The 17932-nt window shown below is 45.5% G+C and overlaps 1 protein-coding gene across 2 annotated transcripts in view; it reads right to left on the bottom strand.

Annotated features, from left to right (window-relative positions):
* Window positions 1-17932, bottom strand: part of LOC126458096 (probable imidazolonepropionase) — a 189412-nt gene that overhangs the window by 63247 nt on the left and 108233 nt on the right. For both annotated transcript variants that reach the window (XM_050094918.1, XM_050094919.1), the window contains exon 6: window positions 14586-14811. In XM_050094918.1, coding sequence (XP_049950875.1) covers window positions 14586-14811 — 226 coding nt within the window. The remainder of the gene's footprint in view (window positions 1-14585; window positions 14812-17932) is intronic.

The following is a 17932-nucleotide window of genomic DNA, read 5'->3' as shown; positions in this document are numbered from 1 at the left end:
CCCAAATTGCGTGAAAATGTAATCACATGTCGGTTCTAGTATAATATATTTGTCCAATGAATACCTGTTTATCATCTGCATTTCTTCTTAGTGTAGCAATTTTAATGGCCAGTAGTGTAGCTGTGCAGTGCGAGTCGTCAGCTCTCCCCGGTTTGCAGTGAGGGCATGGTCCAGTCTCCACTTTGACAGCTTGTTGCGTGGTCAAAGCTGCAATATCGCGGTGTGTTGGGAGGCAGATCTAGGCTATGAATGGAAGAGCCCCCATGTCCTCTCGTTTCCGTACTGTCTCACCAACTGTCTTCTTTATTTCTCATCCGTCTCTAAGCTAAACAACACCTTGAAATTTTCCTTCTCTTGATGTTGTCCTTGGCAGACTAAATTTGCAACGCTGCACAGTGACTGACACGGCAGGGTGGAGATTCTCTACCTTGTGTGGGCTGGTCTGCGACTTGGGAATTGGAAACTTTCTTACGATTTCACTGTCAATGTTGTTCGCAGTGTTGATGGTAAATTGTTCCGACGTTTTTCTGCATTCCTAAGTTGCTGTGGAAGTAGCTACACATAATTTCTTTGTAACGTCTGTCTCTGTGTGAGGCCTGAACAGTCTCACGCTTGTGCTTTGTCTAAGAATTTCCTGGCAACTGTGATTTATTTGCAACCTCCCCACTGTCCAGCAAACTGGATTATCTTTCCTATTATTATTTTTTAAACAAGCTGACTTCTGCACTTCTTTAGTTTCGCACGCCTCCCTGCTCGTATTCTTGGCGCTTTGTCTATACTCCATCCCCAGTGCCTGTGGGACGCTGGAATTGTCGACACATTCTCACTTTCTAAGGCAGGTAAAAATGGCTGCTGCGAGCCATAAGATTCATACTCCTCCACATGTGCGTTCTTGACGCTTTTGTGTCTGCGCTCCATCCGTTTTAGGCACGCTGCTCATTGTCCACCAGGCTCTTTGCAAGGTGTCCCTTAAGCCGTCGGCACACGGACCGTGCATCCGAACGTTGAGCGTGCCGAGTTTCTGACGTCATAGCGTGGAATAGCACGTTCGGGAGTCTTTCCGAACGTGCAGAGCAATATCTGGCATGTCAAATATTCTTAGCGTGCGTCTGAGCGTTGACCAATGAGATGGCACAACGCCACCTACATCACACGCACCCCGTCTCACTTCAGTACAGAGTTGTGAGGCGCCATATTGGCATTCAAGCCTATATGTATATTTGCCGTTTCTGAGCACCAGCAAATTGAGAATCGCTGGAAAACCCGTTGTTAAAACCCGTTGTTAACTGTGTGATTCGTTCCAATACAATAATGAGAAACATCATATTTGAGGCAAAAGAATTATTCTAACTTGCGTATTATGAGAGTAGGCTACTTGAAGGCAGCGACACACTAAAGATCCACCCAAAACGTATTGTTCTTGCTACAATTTGTTATAATTGTATTGAATTATCAACATATCTACGATTAAGGTTTTGAGTAATGGCTAGTACACTTCTGTATGCGTTAATGGTTCAGCGGAACGAGTAGCGCCACTGAACTCGATTGAGTTGTTTATTGGGGCGGTGGTTCGCGTCTGCATACTTCCAAAATTTTTTTCCTAGCATTCGCGTTTTGTTAGGTTCTGATACTTTATTATTAGCTTAATATAAGTATATTCTATAATATCTGATGTTTCTTTTGAGGGGTGACTTTGTTCGATTGACTTAATCTACTGGACAGCTTGCGCTACTTGTATAAAGATATTCTGCTCCTTTTTCTTTTATGCTTCGTAATTCACAGGTTGCAAAGATTCTGCTGCTGGGCAGGAACAGTGATCAAGTAAGACTGACCTTCGGGTTTTACTAAAATGTGAGAATGATGAAATAATGTTTATCTTATGCGGAGAAGTATTCCAAATTTGTATCGCACTATTTGTAATGGCACTTTTATAAGCCTGTATCCTTATTGATTGGACATGGTATTTTCCTTTTCGTGGCTGAAGGAAGAAATGTGAGTTTTAATGGAGCTAACGTGGGAATTTTACGCGCGCCCGTTGAGTAACCAGTGTGATTTATGAACTAGAAACATCCCTCAACTACCGCTGGAGTGTGTTGCGATCGTGTATACTACGTTGGGGCCCACGTACCGTATGCACAAGTCGCATCGTTCCTGAGCGTTCAGCAGCACGTTGAACTTGGCACACTCAACGTTAACGTTCGACAGCACGGTCCATGTGCCGACGGCTTTAGTAAGCAGGGCTAGGAAGCCGCTGGGCTACCCCGTGCGTGTTTACAGAATGCGTCTCTGGTTCTCTCTCTATGAGGTCCAACTTTGCTCGTGTGCTGGGGCATTGGCGTTGTGAGTTGGGGAAAGTTGCCACCAACGGAAGTGTAACAGTACCACGGAAATGTAATAGGACCGCTCTTGTTCTTTAAATACATAAAAGATCTGAGGGACAAAGTGAGCAAATTTTTGCTACTGTTTTTCTGATGGTGCCATAGCCTACGGGAGAGTGTCTGTCATCTTTAAGAGACTCTAGGAGGATACAGGGTCGCTTGGGCAGAATTTCTATTTATTGTGATGAATGGCAGCTTGCCTAAATATCTAAAAATATACATTAATTTACATTATAAAAGACAGTCCTTTAACGTTTTAAAATAGTATTAGTGCTGCCTGCCACTGTCACATCGATTAAAGGTCTAGGCGTAATGTTGCAAGACGATGTGAAATGGAATGACTGCATAAGGTTGGTTGCAGGGAAGGCAAATGATCGATATGCATTTATTGGGAGAATTATAGGAACTTGTAGCTCATCTATAAAGAAGACTGCATGCAGGACACTTTTGAGTGTTCGGGATCCCCATGAGGATGGATTACAAAAAAAAAAAAAAATGGTTCAAATGGCTCTGAGCACTATGGGACTTAACATCTATGGTCATCAGTCCCCTAGAACTTAGAACTACTTAAACCTAACTAACCTAAGGACAGCACACAACACCCAGCCATCACGAGGCAGAGAAAATCCTTGACCCCGCCGGGAATCGAACCCGGGAACCCGGGATGGATTACAGAAAGACAGTGAATCAGAATGAGATTTTCACTCTGCAGCGGAGTGTGCGCTGATATGAAACTTCCTGGCAGATTAAAACTGCGTGCCGGGCCGAGACTCGAACTCGGGACCTTTGCCTTTCGCAGGGAAGTGCTCTACCAACTGAGCTACCCAAGCATGATTCACGCCCCGTCCTCACAGCTTTACTAAAGTTTGGAAGGTAGGAGACGACGTACTGGCAGAAGTAAAGCTGTGAGGACGGGGCATGAGTCGTGCCTGTAGATAGTTCGGCGCATCATATGACTAGGACGCCATGAGGCCTCCTTCTGGCATTCGCTTGACAGTCGAGGGAAGACAAGTAGTATCAGTAACATCATGGGTGCTCAAACATGAGATGCTTCATTTGAGAGGTCGTGCCCCCTCCTCCCCTCCCCCCTTCCCGTTCATTTTACGCACCATGTGTGCTCCTCGATTTGGGGAAAACTGCCGTCTTCAGAATCTGACATCGGTAACAAAGCGTTTACGTAAAGTGGTAAAGAGGTTGTCACATATTACAACAAGTCAACAGTTCAATTTGGAGGACATTAAACTCTGGAAAGCATCCATAACATCAGAAACTTCTCTTCCATATGAGGCGTGTAACCCTCTGCACCATATGAGTGCTTCTACTGATCAGATTCTCCCAGCACAAAGACTGGTATGCGTACAGGAAAAGCGCCATTGAGAATCCAAAGTATGGTAAAGGTTCGATTAATGATTAGCGATATACTGAAGGAAATTTCACGAATTACAAAATATACAACTCAAACTGAAATACAAACACAGTAAAAAAATACAAATGCACAGTCTTACCGAACCGTAATCTAAGAGTGCACCTCTAGTGGGATGAGTTAACATACGAGGGTTGGAACTTAAATAGTGGCAACTATTTACACTCCTGGAAATGGAAAAAAGAACACATTGACACCGGTGTGTCAGACCCACCATACTTGCTCCGGACACTGCGAGAGGGCTGTACAAGCAATGATCACACGCACGGCACAGCGGACACACCAAGAACCGCGGTGTTGGCCGTCGAACGGCGCTAGCTGCGCAGCATTTGTGCACAGCCGCCGTCAGTGTCAGCCAGTTTGCCGTGGCATACGGAGCTCCATCGCAGTCTTTAACACTGGTAGCATGCCGCAACAGCGTGGACGTGAACCGTATGTGCAGTTGACGGACTTTGAGCGAGGGCGTATAGTGGGCATGCGGGAGGCCGGGTGGACGTACCGCCAAATTGCTCAACACGTGGGGCGTGAGGTCTCCACAGTACATCGATGTTGTCGCCAGTGGTCGGCGGAAGGTGCACGTGCCCGTCGACCTGGGACCGGACCGCAGCGACGCACGGATGCACGCCAAGACCGTAGGATCCTACGCAGTGCCGTAGGGGACCGCACCGCCACTTCCCAGCAAATTAGGGACACTGTTGCTCCTGGGGTATCGGCGAGGACCATTCGCAACCGTCTCCATGAAGCTGGGCTACGGTCCCGCACACCGTTAGGCCGTCTTCCGCTCACACCCCAACATCGTGCAGCCCGCCTCCAGTGGTGTCGCGACAGGCGTGAATGGAGGGACGAATGGAGACGTGTCGTCTTCAGCGATGAGAGTCGCTTCTGCCTTGGAGCCAATGATGGTCATATGCGTGTTTGGCGCCGTGCAGGTGAGCGCCACAATCAGGACTGCATATGACCGAGGCACACAGGGCCAACACCCGGCATCATGGTGTGGGGAGCGATCTCCTACACTGGCCGTACACCACTGGTGATCGTCGAGGGGACACTGAATAGTGCACGGTACATCCAAACCGTCATTGAACCCATCGTTCTACCATTCCTAGACCGGCAAGGGAACTTGCTGTTCCAACAGGACAATGCACGTCCGCATGTATCCCGTGCCACCCAACGTGCTCTAGAAGGTGTAAGTCAACTACCCTGGCCAGCAAGATCTCCGGATCTGTCCCCCATTGAGCATGTTTGGGACTGGATGAAGCGTCGTCTCACGCGGTCTGCACGTCCAGCACGAACGCTGGTCCAACTGAGGCGCCAGGTGGAAATGGCATGGCAAGCCGTTCCACAGGACTACATCCAGCATCTCTACGATCGTCTCCATGGGAGAATAGCAGCCTGCATTGCTGCGAAAGGTGGATATACACTGTACTAGTGCCGACATTGTGCATGCTCTGTTGCCTCTGTCTATGTGCCTGTGGTTCTGTCAGTGTGATCATGTGATGTATCTGACCCCAGGAATGTGTCAATAAAGTTTCCCCTTCCTGGGACAATGAATTCACGGTGTTCTTATTTCAATTTCCAGTAGTGTATTTACAAGCGGTACAAAAGAGTTATGTGTTTGCACCTGTTACTCTCCTTTAAAGTAGTCACCAGTGTTATGTGGAACCCGTTGCCAACGATGTGGACGGCGTAGTATACCGCTAGCAGAGCCTGTCCTGTTGGTGGTGCGAATGGAGTGGCCTAAAGTTATGGTGATTCTCGTGTACGACGGTGGTGGTGTTATTCTAACGCATTACATTCCTCCACGGCATTCCGTCAATGCACAGTATTACTGTTCGTTTTTGGAGCATCATCTGCGACCAGCTTTGCGAAAAAAGCGGCGACACTTTCCGCGCAACCCATCCATCATTTGCAGGACAATGCACGGGCGCATACAGCGCAAGCTGTGGCTGCTCTGTTCGGTCGATGGGACTGGGAAGGACTGTTCCATCCACCATACTCCCTGGACTGAAGTCCTTGTGACTTTGATTTGATTACGAAGATAAAGGAACCACTTCGTGGCATTCGCTTCAGAGCTGTTCCAGAGATTCGACAGGCAGTAGACCGCTCCATTCACACCATCAACAGCGGTTTCTAATGATGGATAGGTTTGTAAGAAAAAAGATGAGGAAAACCTTTTTTGATTCGCTCGCTAGCGTTACTGTAAGTTAAAAATGTGTATACATTGCTATAAGACCTTAATTACCTTTGTATCTATCTGTCTGTCTATAGCAGCACTGGAGTCATTTGGAGGCTGGCAGAACTTTGGGATTGCAATATTTCAGTTTTCTAAGGCAATGGAGCGGTAAATATCATTACAAATAACATAAAGGCCGGCCGGAGTGGCCGGGCGGTTCTAGGCGCTACAGACTGGAACCGCGTGACCGCTACGGTCGCAGGTTCGAATCGTGCCTCGGGCATGGATGTGTGTGATGTCCTTAGGTTAGTTAGGTTTACGTAGTTCTAAGTTCTATGGGACTGACGACCTCAGAAGTTAAGTCCCATAGTGCTCAGAGCCATTTGAAATAACATTAAATAAAAAAAAAGTTCATAAAGATACACTTAGATTTGTCTGGGTCGTCCAAAAATCACGTTGATCAACAAAAATGTCACCCAAATGGCGATGGTTGCATTTCCCTAATATGTTTACTCAATATTCTATCATTAGTAGTCCAAATGACAAAATATCGCTCAATCTGGTTGTCCAGAACGGTACTCAATTATGTAAAGCAGTTCCGATACGGAACGTTGAGGAGGGGTTTGTGAAAAGCGAAAGGAGTATGACAGTACATTCTATAGTACGTTCGCTTCTAAAAAATTTTTTCGGTGGGTTGCTTGAATTCATCCGACCCGATTGCGTCCTGCATCCCTCCCTCCCCTTTCGTCCAAAATCTATTTACGATCTAGGAATAAGAGGGGGGTTTGAAAATTTTTCGAAACGGAACAGGGAAAAAAGTACTTACATCACTGAATACTAATACGACATATTCTTGAGTACTGTTCGAGCGTTTGGGATCCCTATCAGGTCGGATTGAGGGAGGACATAGAAGAAATTCAGAGGCGGGCTGCTAGATTTGTTACTGGTAGGTTTGATCATCACGCGAGTGTTACAGAAATGCTTCAGGAACTCGGGTGGGAGTCTCTAGAAGACAGGAGGCGTTCTTATCGTGAATCGCTACTGAAAGAGAACCAGCATCTGAGGCTGACTGCAGTACAATTTTACTGCCGCCAACTTACATTTCGCGGAAAGACCACAAAGGTAAGATAAGAGAGATTAGGGCTCGTACAGAGGCATATAAGCAGTCATTTTTCCCTCGTTCTGTTTGGGAGTGGAACAGGGAGAGAAGATGCTAGTTGTGGTACGAGGTACCCTCCGCCACGCACCGTATTGTGGATTGCAGAGTATGTATGTAGATGTAGATTACCGTTGCTGACCTACCATGTAAGGAAATTCAGCTAAAAATCAGTGTCACACTTAAGTCAATTCAATTATTGATTGAACCGGAAAAATAGGCAGGAACAAGTATTAAATTCTACAAGAGTTTCATATTGACATCCTCAGGGCACTGGTACAGAATAAAGGTAGCAACAAAACGTATTGGGGGCGCAAGAATTTCTTAAAATTGCTTTACTGGTAGTCTATCTGCCTCCATCGAGATTAGAACCGCAAACCAGACCTTTTAGCGTCTAAGGATTCAATTGAAGCGGTGGCTCAGCTGCTAAAAGGTATCTACACTATAGCAACAGCATACATTAACCATCGTTTTCTCAGAAGCGGTCGTGTGTTTGCAGATTAGCCGAGACACGTGTTCGCTTATTTTTGTCCCCTCTTTCACTGACCGAAGCTTCAGCAACATCGGGGTACGACACTTCGCGGGTCCCCTCGTAAGTGGCGTGCGTTGCGATTCAGTAGACAGAATGCGTCCACTTTCCTCGACTACTCATTGACACGTTTGGAAACTTTCGTTCTAGTAGTGGCAGTTTGCATTAGGAGAGCTGGTTTTCCTGATAACGATCTACTAATGGACTTTGCTCCTAATTTATGTAACTGTGTAGTAGATCTACTGCAACGACTTGAACCGGAAATGTTTGTTTATTTGGATAGCCGCTTCTTAGTTGCCATATTCCGCTATATTTTCCTTTGTTTCAAAACGGCAAGTTTAGATGACCACATCAGAAACAATTTAATACTTTGAAACAGTTACGTGTGGTGTACGAAGAGTGTACTCTGTTGAATGAGGAATACATCAAATACAGAAGCTGCGTCCATTAACAATAATTAACTTTCGGTTACATGACAAAACACAAGTCGAAATACTGTCTATTCATCCCAGTACCCAGTAAAACTTAAACTGGAACGATCGCAAACATACTTTTGTGGGGAAGGCAAACGAAAGACTACGTTTTATTGTCCGCACGCTAAGAATACGCAACAGGTCTTGTGAAAACACTGCCTACACTACGTTTGTCCGTCCACTGCTGTAGTTTTCCCGCGCGGTATGGGATGCTTGACAGACGTGATTGACGGTGCACGCCAAAAACGTCCAAGGAATGGTAGCACGATTTGCAATGTCACGAAATAGGGGAGAGAGAGTCCCAGATTTGATAACCGAGTTGGGGTGACATTCATGAAAACAAAAGCGTATTTCGTTGCCGCCAGGTCTTTGTACGAAATTTCAATCACCAACATGTGTTCTGAATGCCAAAACATTATTTCCTCGGAAACTTACACAGTAATAATGTAATTCAGTGCTCTTTAGAAAAGATTTAAATGGTCCTTTTTCCCGCACGCTGTTAAAGAGTTCGACGGTAGAGAAATGGTCCGAAGGTAGTTCGATGAACCCTCTGCCAGGCAGATAAGTCTGGATTGCAAAGAAATCCTGTAGATGTAGTCATGTAGATGTAACAACGAAATTATGTTGTAATATGCTACATGTGAGTTACATTTGATTTGAATATCGAAGTTGTTTGCTGTTTATTTATTTTTTGTTCATTATTTTCAGCCATAGACAACACCTAGGTGCGTTAAATTGATACTGAAATAAAGTGTCACGCATGAACCAATAACAATAAATTAATTATTACTTGTTGTGGTACTGCAGTATCTGCCAGCGTCTTCAGGAGTGGATATCTCATACGACGTTCCTAGGGTGTTTGTAAGTGGATATGGCAAACGGCTTCGAACAAAATTTGAATGTAGCTTCGTAAAAGTTCCGTGATCAAACAATCTGATTGGTGGAGAATATAATTTATCCTCACTAGACAGTATATATTATCATTATACATGAGGTGAAAAAGGTTTTGCCGAGTGCGGTGGCCGAGTGGTTCTAGGCACTTCAGTCACGAAACTCGCAGCTGCTTCAGTCGCAGGTTGGAATCCTACCTCGGGCATGGATGTGTGTGATGTCCTTAGGTTAGGTAGGTTTACGTAGTTCTAGGTTTAGGGGACTGATGACCTAAGCAGTTTGGTCGCATAGTTCTTAGAGCCATTTTTTGATCTTTCGCGTAAATTTTCTTTACATAAACGGCCGTATTTTTAGATTGCGTTGACATAGAAGCTCACTTTTTTACACCACCAAGGGACCGTATACCGCAGGAAGTGCGAAACATTTCCGCTTATTATGTCCACCCGTACTCGAGGTAAAAGGGTTTTAAGCGTTGGGTAGACAGATAGGCGGTCAAGAAAGTGAGACTAGTAGGGTTCCAATTTTACCGATTTAGGTGACGAAATCCAAACAATGAAACTAGCTACGACAGTTAATGAAGATGAGGGCCGTATACATAATTCCCCCTACTCTTTATTCAAATGTTCTAGTTACAGTCGATACATCAGCATATTAATCGTAGCTACGCTTTCGATCCAAATCACGTTTCCAGGAATGCAAATAAAATCCATTTGCCTATACACGTGGTAAATTAGATCCCAGTATTAATGCCACCGCCTTTTAGAAGTAATGGAGAATTCGAAACATTGTAGAATACGTTTGGCAGCTATATCGCCGTTTATTTCCTGGGGTGGTGCAGAATTATCCTCCTAAATTTACTTGCTAATGACAGTATTTTGTTATTTCAATTAACATCCCGAATGATTGTCACATAAGCGGTGACATAAATGTCACTGCGAATTCATTGCGAAATTGCCGGCTTATTCATGTCTGGGGTAATAATAGAGGGCTGTTTACCTGGGTTGTCTGCTAGCGTAGTGAAAGGTGTTTACTACTGCAAGGGAGGTCTGGTCTGTTTTCGGTTTTAATCTCGATGGAGGCAGATAGACTACCAGTAAAGCAATTTTAAGAAATTCTCGCGCCCCCAATACTTTTTATTGCTACCTTTATTCTGTACTGGCGCCCTGTGGATGTTAATATGAAACTCTTGTAGAATTTCATACTTGTTGCTGCCTACTTTTTCCGCTTCAGTCAACAATTGAATTGACTTAAGTGTGACACTGAATGATTTTTAGTTGAATTTCATTATGAATCTTCATGCATTGCTAAATTTCGACACTTTCATGGTAGGTCAGCAACGATAATCCAGTATGACTGGTCTGAACGTTAACACAGACCGTTTCGCGGCCAAATGCGCATAATATTTTGCTAACTCGTAACGATCTGGGGTACTTTGTCTTACTAAAACAGTTATGTTATCTCGATAAGCTGAAATTAATTTTTATTAGTACAGTTCATACTAATTAGCGTTTCTTCTTTCATTTATATCTTATATTTACGTGTTGTCTTGGACACACTAATCGTCATTAATATAGTCTTACACATGACTGAAATCTGTCTGACAAAGTTCGGATGGTTTTTCAATTTCACCCCATGTTGGTAGCACTTCGTCGCCTTGCCTGTTATGCTGTGTAGCAGACTTTAAAGCTGTGCAGATCAGCATAACGAAAAGGCGACAGGTCTCGCTCGTTTTGCCCACGACTGTCCATAAGCATCCTGTCTGATCACCTGCATCCATTCATGTCCATTGAGCATTCCGACGGACTTGGACAATTCCAGCAGGACAATGCGACGCCCCACACGTCCAGAATTGCTACGTAGTGGCTCCAGGAACACTCTGCTGAGTTTAAACACTTCCGCTGGCCACCAAACTCCCCAGGCATGAACATTATTGAGCGTATCTGGGATGCCTTGCAACGTGCTGTTCAGAAGAGATCTCCACCCCGTACACTCTTACGGATTTATGGACGGCCCTCAGGATTCATGGTGTCAATTCCCTCCAACACTACTTCAGATATTAGTCGAGTCCATGCCACGTCGTGTTGCGGCACTTCGGCGTGCTCGCGGGGACCACGACATTAGGCAGGTGTACCAGTTTCATGGCTCTTTTAGTGTATAATAACTGAAGCCAGCAACTCCACGCACAATTAAATCTTAAAATACGCATGCATTCGTGCACTATTAAATGATGAAACATGCACAACTAAAGGGAAAATATGCAATGTCGGAATTCAATCTTTTGTTGTGATGCATTTTATTTTATTTTAAAACAGTGTACAACAACCAGTTTTTCCAAATTCTCCACTGACTTCAGGTAGCTCTGCGCGTTCAGCTGCTGATCTAGCAATCCTTGGATTCTGGAGGCGAAGTGGTTTGAAAATGATCTTCTGTGGTTTCCCATTGTCAGTTTAGGTAAATACCAGGGCTGGTAGCTTACTATAGGCCACAACCAATTCCTTCCGAATACCTTTCTTCCCTGGCAGATTCCACTTCCCTTAAAGGTGTAGCCCCTTTGATTAGGTGAAAATAGCTGCATAGAAAGCGAGCCGAGTGTCTCTTCGGAGATTCCCAGCATTAAAAGGCACATAATAAATAAATAATAATCCAAATTCTCTACGTTTAGGCTCATGTATTTGTCTGCTGGGACATTCTTTAATGCAGAAAATTATCTTTCTTACATTGTAAGAAAGAATACTTAAATAAGGAAATTTGGGAAAGTGTAAGGCTGAATAATTCCCACCCTCCCAGGTCATTTTACGCTCTTCTTTTTCAGTTTTGGTTTAAGCTGAAGAAGTGATTAGGAATGCTCGAGCGCTTACTTTTTGCGACACCGTGATTATTACAGATTTTGTAGTAAAGATATCTTTGTTCAACACAATTTTTGGTGGGGAAAGTACAAAGGATATGGAATTATTCAGCCTTACACTTTCCCACATTTTCTTATTTAAGTATGAATCTACCACTTCTTACAATGTAAGAAAGATAATTTTCTGCATTAAAGAATGTCCCAGCAGACAAATACATGAGCCTAAACGTAGAGAATTTGGATTATGAGCACTGTGGGACTTAACATCGGAGGTCATCAGTCCCTTAGAACTTAGAACTACTTAAACTTAACTAACTTAAGGACGTACACACATCCATGCCTGAGGCAGGATTCGAACCTGCGACCGTAGAGGTCGCGCGGTTTCAGACTGAAGCGCCTAGAACCGCTCGGCCACACCGGCCATTGTCGAATAAAACGGTTTATCGTTCTTCAGGAAAATTTTCAGAATAAATGAAAAACATGCCTTTTTAAGGTCCTCTTTAACGAATTCCTCCCACCCTTCTTCTTTGACAAAATCTTGGTCACGTCCTTGAATGTCACGAGTGTAAGACGAGTTTGGTATTGCTCAGAGCACTGTTTCACTTGTACGGGCCCTGCGAAGTGCAAAGTGGCACTGGAAATCGTAAAACGGCGCATGATGTATAGGGTCACTGACCACGGGTAGTAAGCAAGTGGACGAGACAAATTAATCTTCAAAAAAGGCTACATTTCACAGCTGGCATTTACATCTTTGGTGATTTATGTTTTATAAGCATAGAAATTTAAAAAAATACATAACAACTTTAATTGAAAAGAAGGAGGAGTAAAGTTTGAAAAGTAGTGGGCTACAGCAGTGAATAAAGCAAACGATGCTAACTTGTATGCAGTACAAGCTTCATAACAGGTGACTGCGCGGTCTTTGGTCGGCCACTCGGCAGCGGCGAGATGTCGTCACGACCAGATCATGGTCTTTAGGAGGCAAAATGTTAGGTACGGAAACATGCCTTACACCACAACCCATAAATAGAAATTACGAGGCTAATGTTATTTCCTTTGTCGTTCTTGTAAAACGCTGAGGTGAGAAAAGGCATAGGATACCTCCTAATAACGTGTCGGACCTCCTTTCGCCTGCCGTAGTGCCGCAACACGACGTGACACGGATTTAAAAAGTCGTTGGATGTTCCCAGCAGAAATATTGAGCCATTCTGCCTCTACAGCCATCCATAATTGTGAAAGTGCTGTCGGTGCAGGATTTTGTGCAGGAACTGACCTCTCGCTTAAGTCCCATAGGCATTCTCTGGAATTCATCCCGGCCGAGTGGGTGGCCAAATCATTCACTCTAATAGTCCAGAATGTTCTTCAAACCAATCGCCAACAATTGTGGGCCGGTGAGAAGGCGTATTGTCATTCATAAAAATTCGTTGTTTGGGAACAAGAAGTCATTTAATGGCTGCAAATGGGCCCATACAGCCGAACATGGCCATTTGCAGTCCACGTGTTGTCCGTGATGAGAGGTAATGTCTGAAATTTGGTATTCTCGACACTCTTTTGGCACTGTGGATCGTGGAATATTGAATTCCCTAACGATCTCCGAAGGACCATTCCACACAAACACAGTCCACACCATAATGGAGCCACCAGTGCCTTGTTGACAACTTGGGTCCATGGCAGCATGGGATCTGCGCCTCACTCAAATCCTACCATCAGCTCTTACCAACTGAAATCGGGGCTCATCTGACCAGGCTACAGTTTTCCAGTCGTCTAGGATACAACCTAAATGGTCACGAGCCCAGAAGAGGCGCTGCAGGCCATATTGTGCCGTTAGTAAAGGCACTCGCATTGGTCGTCTGCTGCTATAGCCGGATAATACCATATTTAGCCGTACTGTCCTAACAGATACGTTTGTCGTTCCACATTGATTTCTGGCGGTTGTTTCATGCAGTGTTGCTTGTCTGTTAACACTGACAACTCTACGCAATCGTTACTGATGTCAGTCGTTAAGTGAAGACCGTCAGCCAGTGTGTTGTCTGTGAAGAGAGGTAATGTCTGAAATTTGGTATTTTCGACCCACTTTTGGGCACTGTGGATAGTGGAATATTGGATTCCCAAACGATTTCCGAATTGGAATGTCCCATGCGTCTGGCTCCAACTTCCATTCCGCGTTAACGTCTGTTAATTCCCGTCGTGCGGCCATAATCACACCAGAAAGCTTTTTACATGAATGACCTGAGTATAAACGACAGCTCCGCCAATGCAGTATCCTTTTATACCTTGTGTACACGATACTACCGCTATCTGTATATGTGTGTATCGCTATTCCATGACTTTTTCACCTCAGTGTAATTATTCCGTTTGCTGAACGGCCTGGTGTGTCTTTCAACTGGACGCTACTTCGGTGACTTGTGTGTCCCCAGAAACCTTATCAGCGAAAGGGACCTCAATTTTAAGTGACATGTCGTTCATTGAAAACTTCACATCACTGAGAGCTGAAGGCGCAGAATGCAATCCTCCGAAATTTCAGTTTCCAAACACGCGCTTTATCATTAGACCACTGGGTCCAACAGATTCATTCTTATATGCTTTAATAGTTTCGATATTCAGTTATTCCCTCAATCTGGTAAAACCTATGGATCATCCTGTATACTGAACCAGTGTAGCGCTAGTGCTTAATATGACACTAAACAGAGCACATTAATGAACTGTATCGGTAACCACACCTGTGCACAGCCCATCGGGTTGAGCTCATCGCCGTGGAAGTTAGGACGCATGCCGGCCTCTTTGCCCTTCTCTAGGATGGCCCTCGCCTGGTCGGTACTGAACACGCCTTTCTCGCAGAAGACATCGATGTTTTCGACAGCCAGCTCCCCTGCGTCCACCAGTTTCTTGATCGACGGTATTTGCTGCTCCACGATGTCACGCACTGCCTCTTCCGCAGTCTTCCCTCTGCAAAAAATGAAAACCTTTACTACGACGGCTATTCGGAAAGTAAGGTCGATCGGTCGCAATGGAAACTACAGTGGAAATCAAAAGTGTTTTATTTGCAGCAGTTTCCTCCAATTACCACCTACTTCTTTACATAGTCGCCGCTCCGCCTTAAGACATTTATCGTAGCGTTGTATTAACTTTCTAATGTCCTCGTCATAGAAGGCAGCTGTCTTTCTACCAGTTCTCTACTCTGGTATGGAGCTCGTTGCCTGTGCGAGAATGTTGTCTTCACAGCCAGCTGTTCATGTGAGCAGAGTTGAGCATCAGAGGGAGCCATGTCCGGGCCAGAAGATGAATGATCAAACACTCCCCATCGTAAACGCTGCAGTTGCGTCCTCGTTGCCCATGAAGTGCGCGGCTGAGAATTGTTATGAGGAAGGAAATGCATGATAGGTGCGTTATGCAGGCTTGCATGAAATCAGGCGCAATCTCGCAGTGACCACCCATACTTGGCGGGAGACGCTATTTTTTAGGCATCTTTCTACACTCCTGGAAATTGAAATAAGAACACCGTGAATTCATTGTCCCAGGAAGGGGAAACTTTATTGACACATTCCTGGGGTCAGATACATCACATGATCACACTGACAGAACCACAGGCACATAGACACAGGCAACAGAGCATGCACAATGTCGGCACTAGTACAGTGTATATCCACCTTTCGCAGCAATGCAGGCTGCTATTCTTGCATGGAGACGATCGTAGTGATGCTGGATGTAGTCCTGTGGAACGGCTTGCCATGCCATTTCCACCTGGCGCCTCAGTTGGACCAGCGTTCGTGCTGGACGTGCAGACCGCGTGAGACGACGCTTCATCCAGTCCCAAACATGCTCAATGGGGGACAGATCCGGAGATCTTGCTGGCCAGGGTAGTTGACTTACACCTTCTAGAGCACGTTGGGTGGCACGGGATACATGCGGACGTGCGTTGTCCTGTTGGAACAGCAAGTTCCCTTGCCGGTCTAGGAATGGTAGAATGATGGGTTCGATGACGGTTTGGATGTACCGTGCACTATTCAGTGTCCCCTCGACGATCACCAATGGTGTACGGCCAGTGTAGGAGATCGCTCCCCACACCATGATACCGGGTGTTGGCCCTGTGTGTCTCGGTCGTATGCAGTCCTGATTGTGGCGCTCACCTGCACGGCGCCAAACACGCATACGACCATCATTGGCAGCAAGGCAGAAGCGACTCTCATCGCTGAAGACGACACGTCTCCATTCGTCCCTCCATTCACGCCTGTCGCGACACCACTGGAGGCGGGCTGCACGATGTTGGGGCGTGAGCGGAAGACGGCCTAACGGTGTGCGGGACCGTAGCCCAGCTTCATGGAGACGGTTGCGAATGGTCCTCGCCGATACCCCAGGAGCAACAGTGTCCCTAATTTGCTGGGAAGTGGCGGTGCGGTCCCCTACGGCACTGCGTATAATCCTACGGTCTTAGCGTGGATCCGTGCGTCGCTGCGGTCCGGTCCCAGGTCGACGGGCACGTGCACCTTCCGCCGACCACTGGCGACAACATCGATGTACTGTGGAGACCTCACGCCCCACGTGTTGAGCAATTCGGCGGTACGTCCACCCGGCCTCCCGCATGCCCACTATACGCCCTCGCTCAAAGTCCGTCAACTGCACATACGGTTCACGTCCACGCTGTCGCGGCATGCTACCAGTGTTAAAGACTGCGATGGAGCTCCGTATGCCACGGCAAACTGGCTGACACTGACGGCGGCTGTGCACAAATGCTGCGCAGCTAGCGCCATTCGACGGCCAACACCGCGGTTCCTGGTGTGTCCGCTGTGCCGTGCGTGTGATCATTGCTTGTACAGCCCTCTCGCAGTGTCCGGAGCAAGTATGGTGGGTCTGACACACCGGTGTCAATGTGTTCTTTTTTCCATTTCCAGGAGTGTATATTCACTGTGTGCTCAGATCTGAGAAGAGCTACGTGTCGCAGTCGACAGGCTTACTGGAGACACTGCCCAACACATGTATATAGAGCTTCATCGCATTTTCACTGTCGTTTCCATTTTGTTAGGCATCCATTATCGATACAATACAGCTCAGACAAAGCTATGAAAATATTCCATAAACGACACTGATGTCAGCATATTAAGCCTACGAGATTTTACCAAAGCATTTTTTATTGTCAGTTCTGAGATACAGAAATGAGACAGCTAAAATTTTCTGGTTGTGTGCAGAAGTTATCTGAGTGCTACTTTTGAAACTGAAAGCAATGTGTTGTGTGTGAGAAAGAAAAATCTAATCGGAAGCGTGTTCTCCCAGGACAGGCGTCATTCCTTTGTGTATTGTCGTGCTTGTATGTTGACAGCTCCTCCTAAAAATACCGTGTCTACAACGATGATTTGAAGCTTTCCTGAAGGTATTAATACTACCATGGTCCACCACAATGAAGGCCAGTTCTCAGCGACCAGATGAGCAAAAATGTGAGCCTAAACGTGAAGAAGTACCACGTAATTTTAATATCTCATCAGGAGTTAATCAGTCAAGAATTTGCGAAAAATGTCTCCCTGTTCTTTGGGAAAATACCCCAATTAATAATCAGCAATCGACGAATATTCTGAGTGTAACTTCGTACGAGCTCCTCAACTAGGTAGAAAAATCTGTCGCCATGACCATGAGGGCTTCTACTTGCCTCTATGTTTTCCAACTACGTCGAAATACCGATCCACAAGAAGTGGAACGGAAACTTGTGCAGTCTTAGCTTCCGAGAAACCGGCACAACACTGTGCTAGAACTGAAAACATTCGCCTCTTTCATAATATTACAGTGTCATACAAATTTGCAACATATTTCGTTGTTTATATAAGTACACATTTAGACTATCATTTGTAGTCACTCCACTTTGAGTTGAGGAGAAATAGACTCTACCCTAGTGTTTCTTCAGGGGAGAGTGTATCACGAACCGAGCATCACTAGCATCTAATTCCGTAACTGAGCAGCATGACATGGTTATCAGTCACAATTGTCATCGTGGCCAAACAGAACTCCAACGCTGCCTGTGGAACTATGCTTCACACTGTCTAGGCTATCAGGCTTCTTTCATATGAACGACTTTCTTGTC

The sequence above is a fragment of the Schistocerca serialis genome, chromosome 2, assembly GCF_023864345.2.
Source record: "Schistocerca serialis cubense isolate TAMUIC-IGC-003099 chromosome 2, iqSchSeri2.2, whole genome shotgun sequence".
NCBI classification, from domain to species: domain Eukaryota; kingdom Metazoa; phylum Arthropoda; class Insecta; order Orthoptera; family Acrididae; genus Schistocerca; species Schistocerca serialis.
The sequence above is the reverse complement of the archived record's forward strand: the minus strand, read 5'-3'. Positions and strand labels throughout refer to the sequence as shown.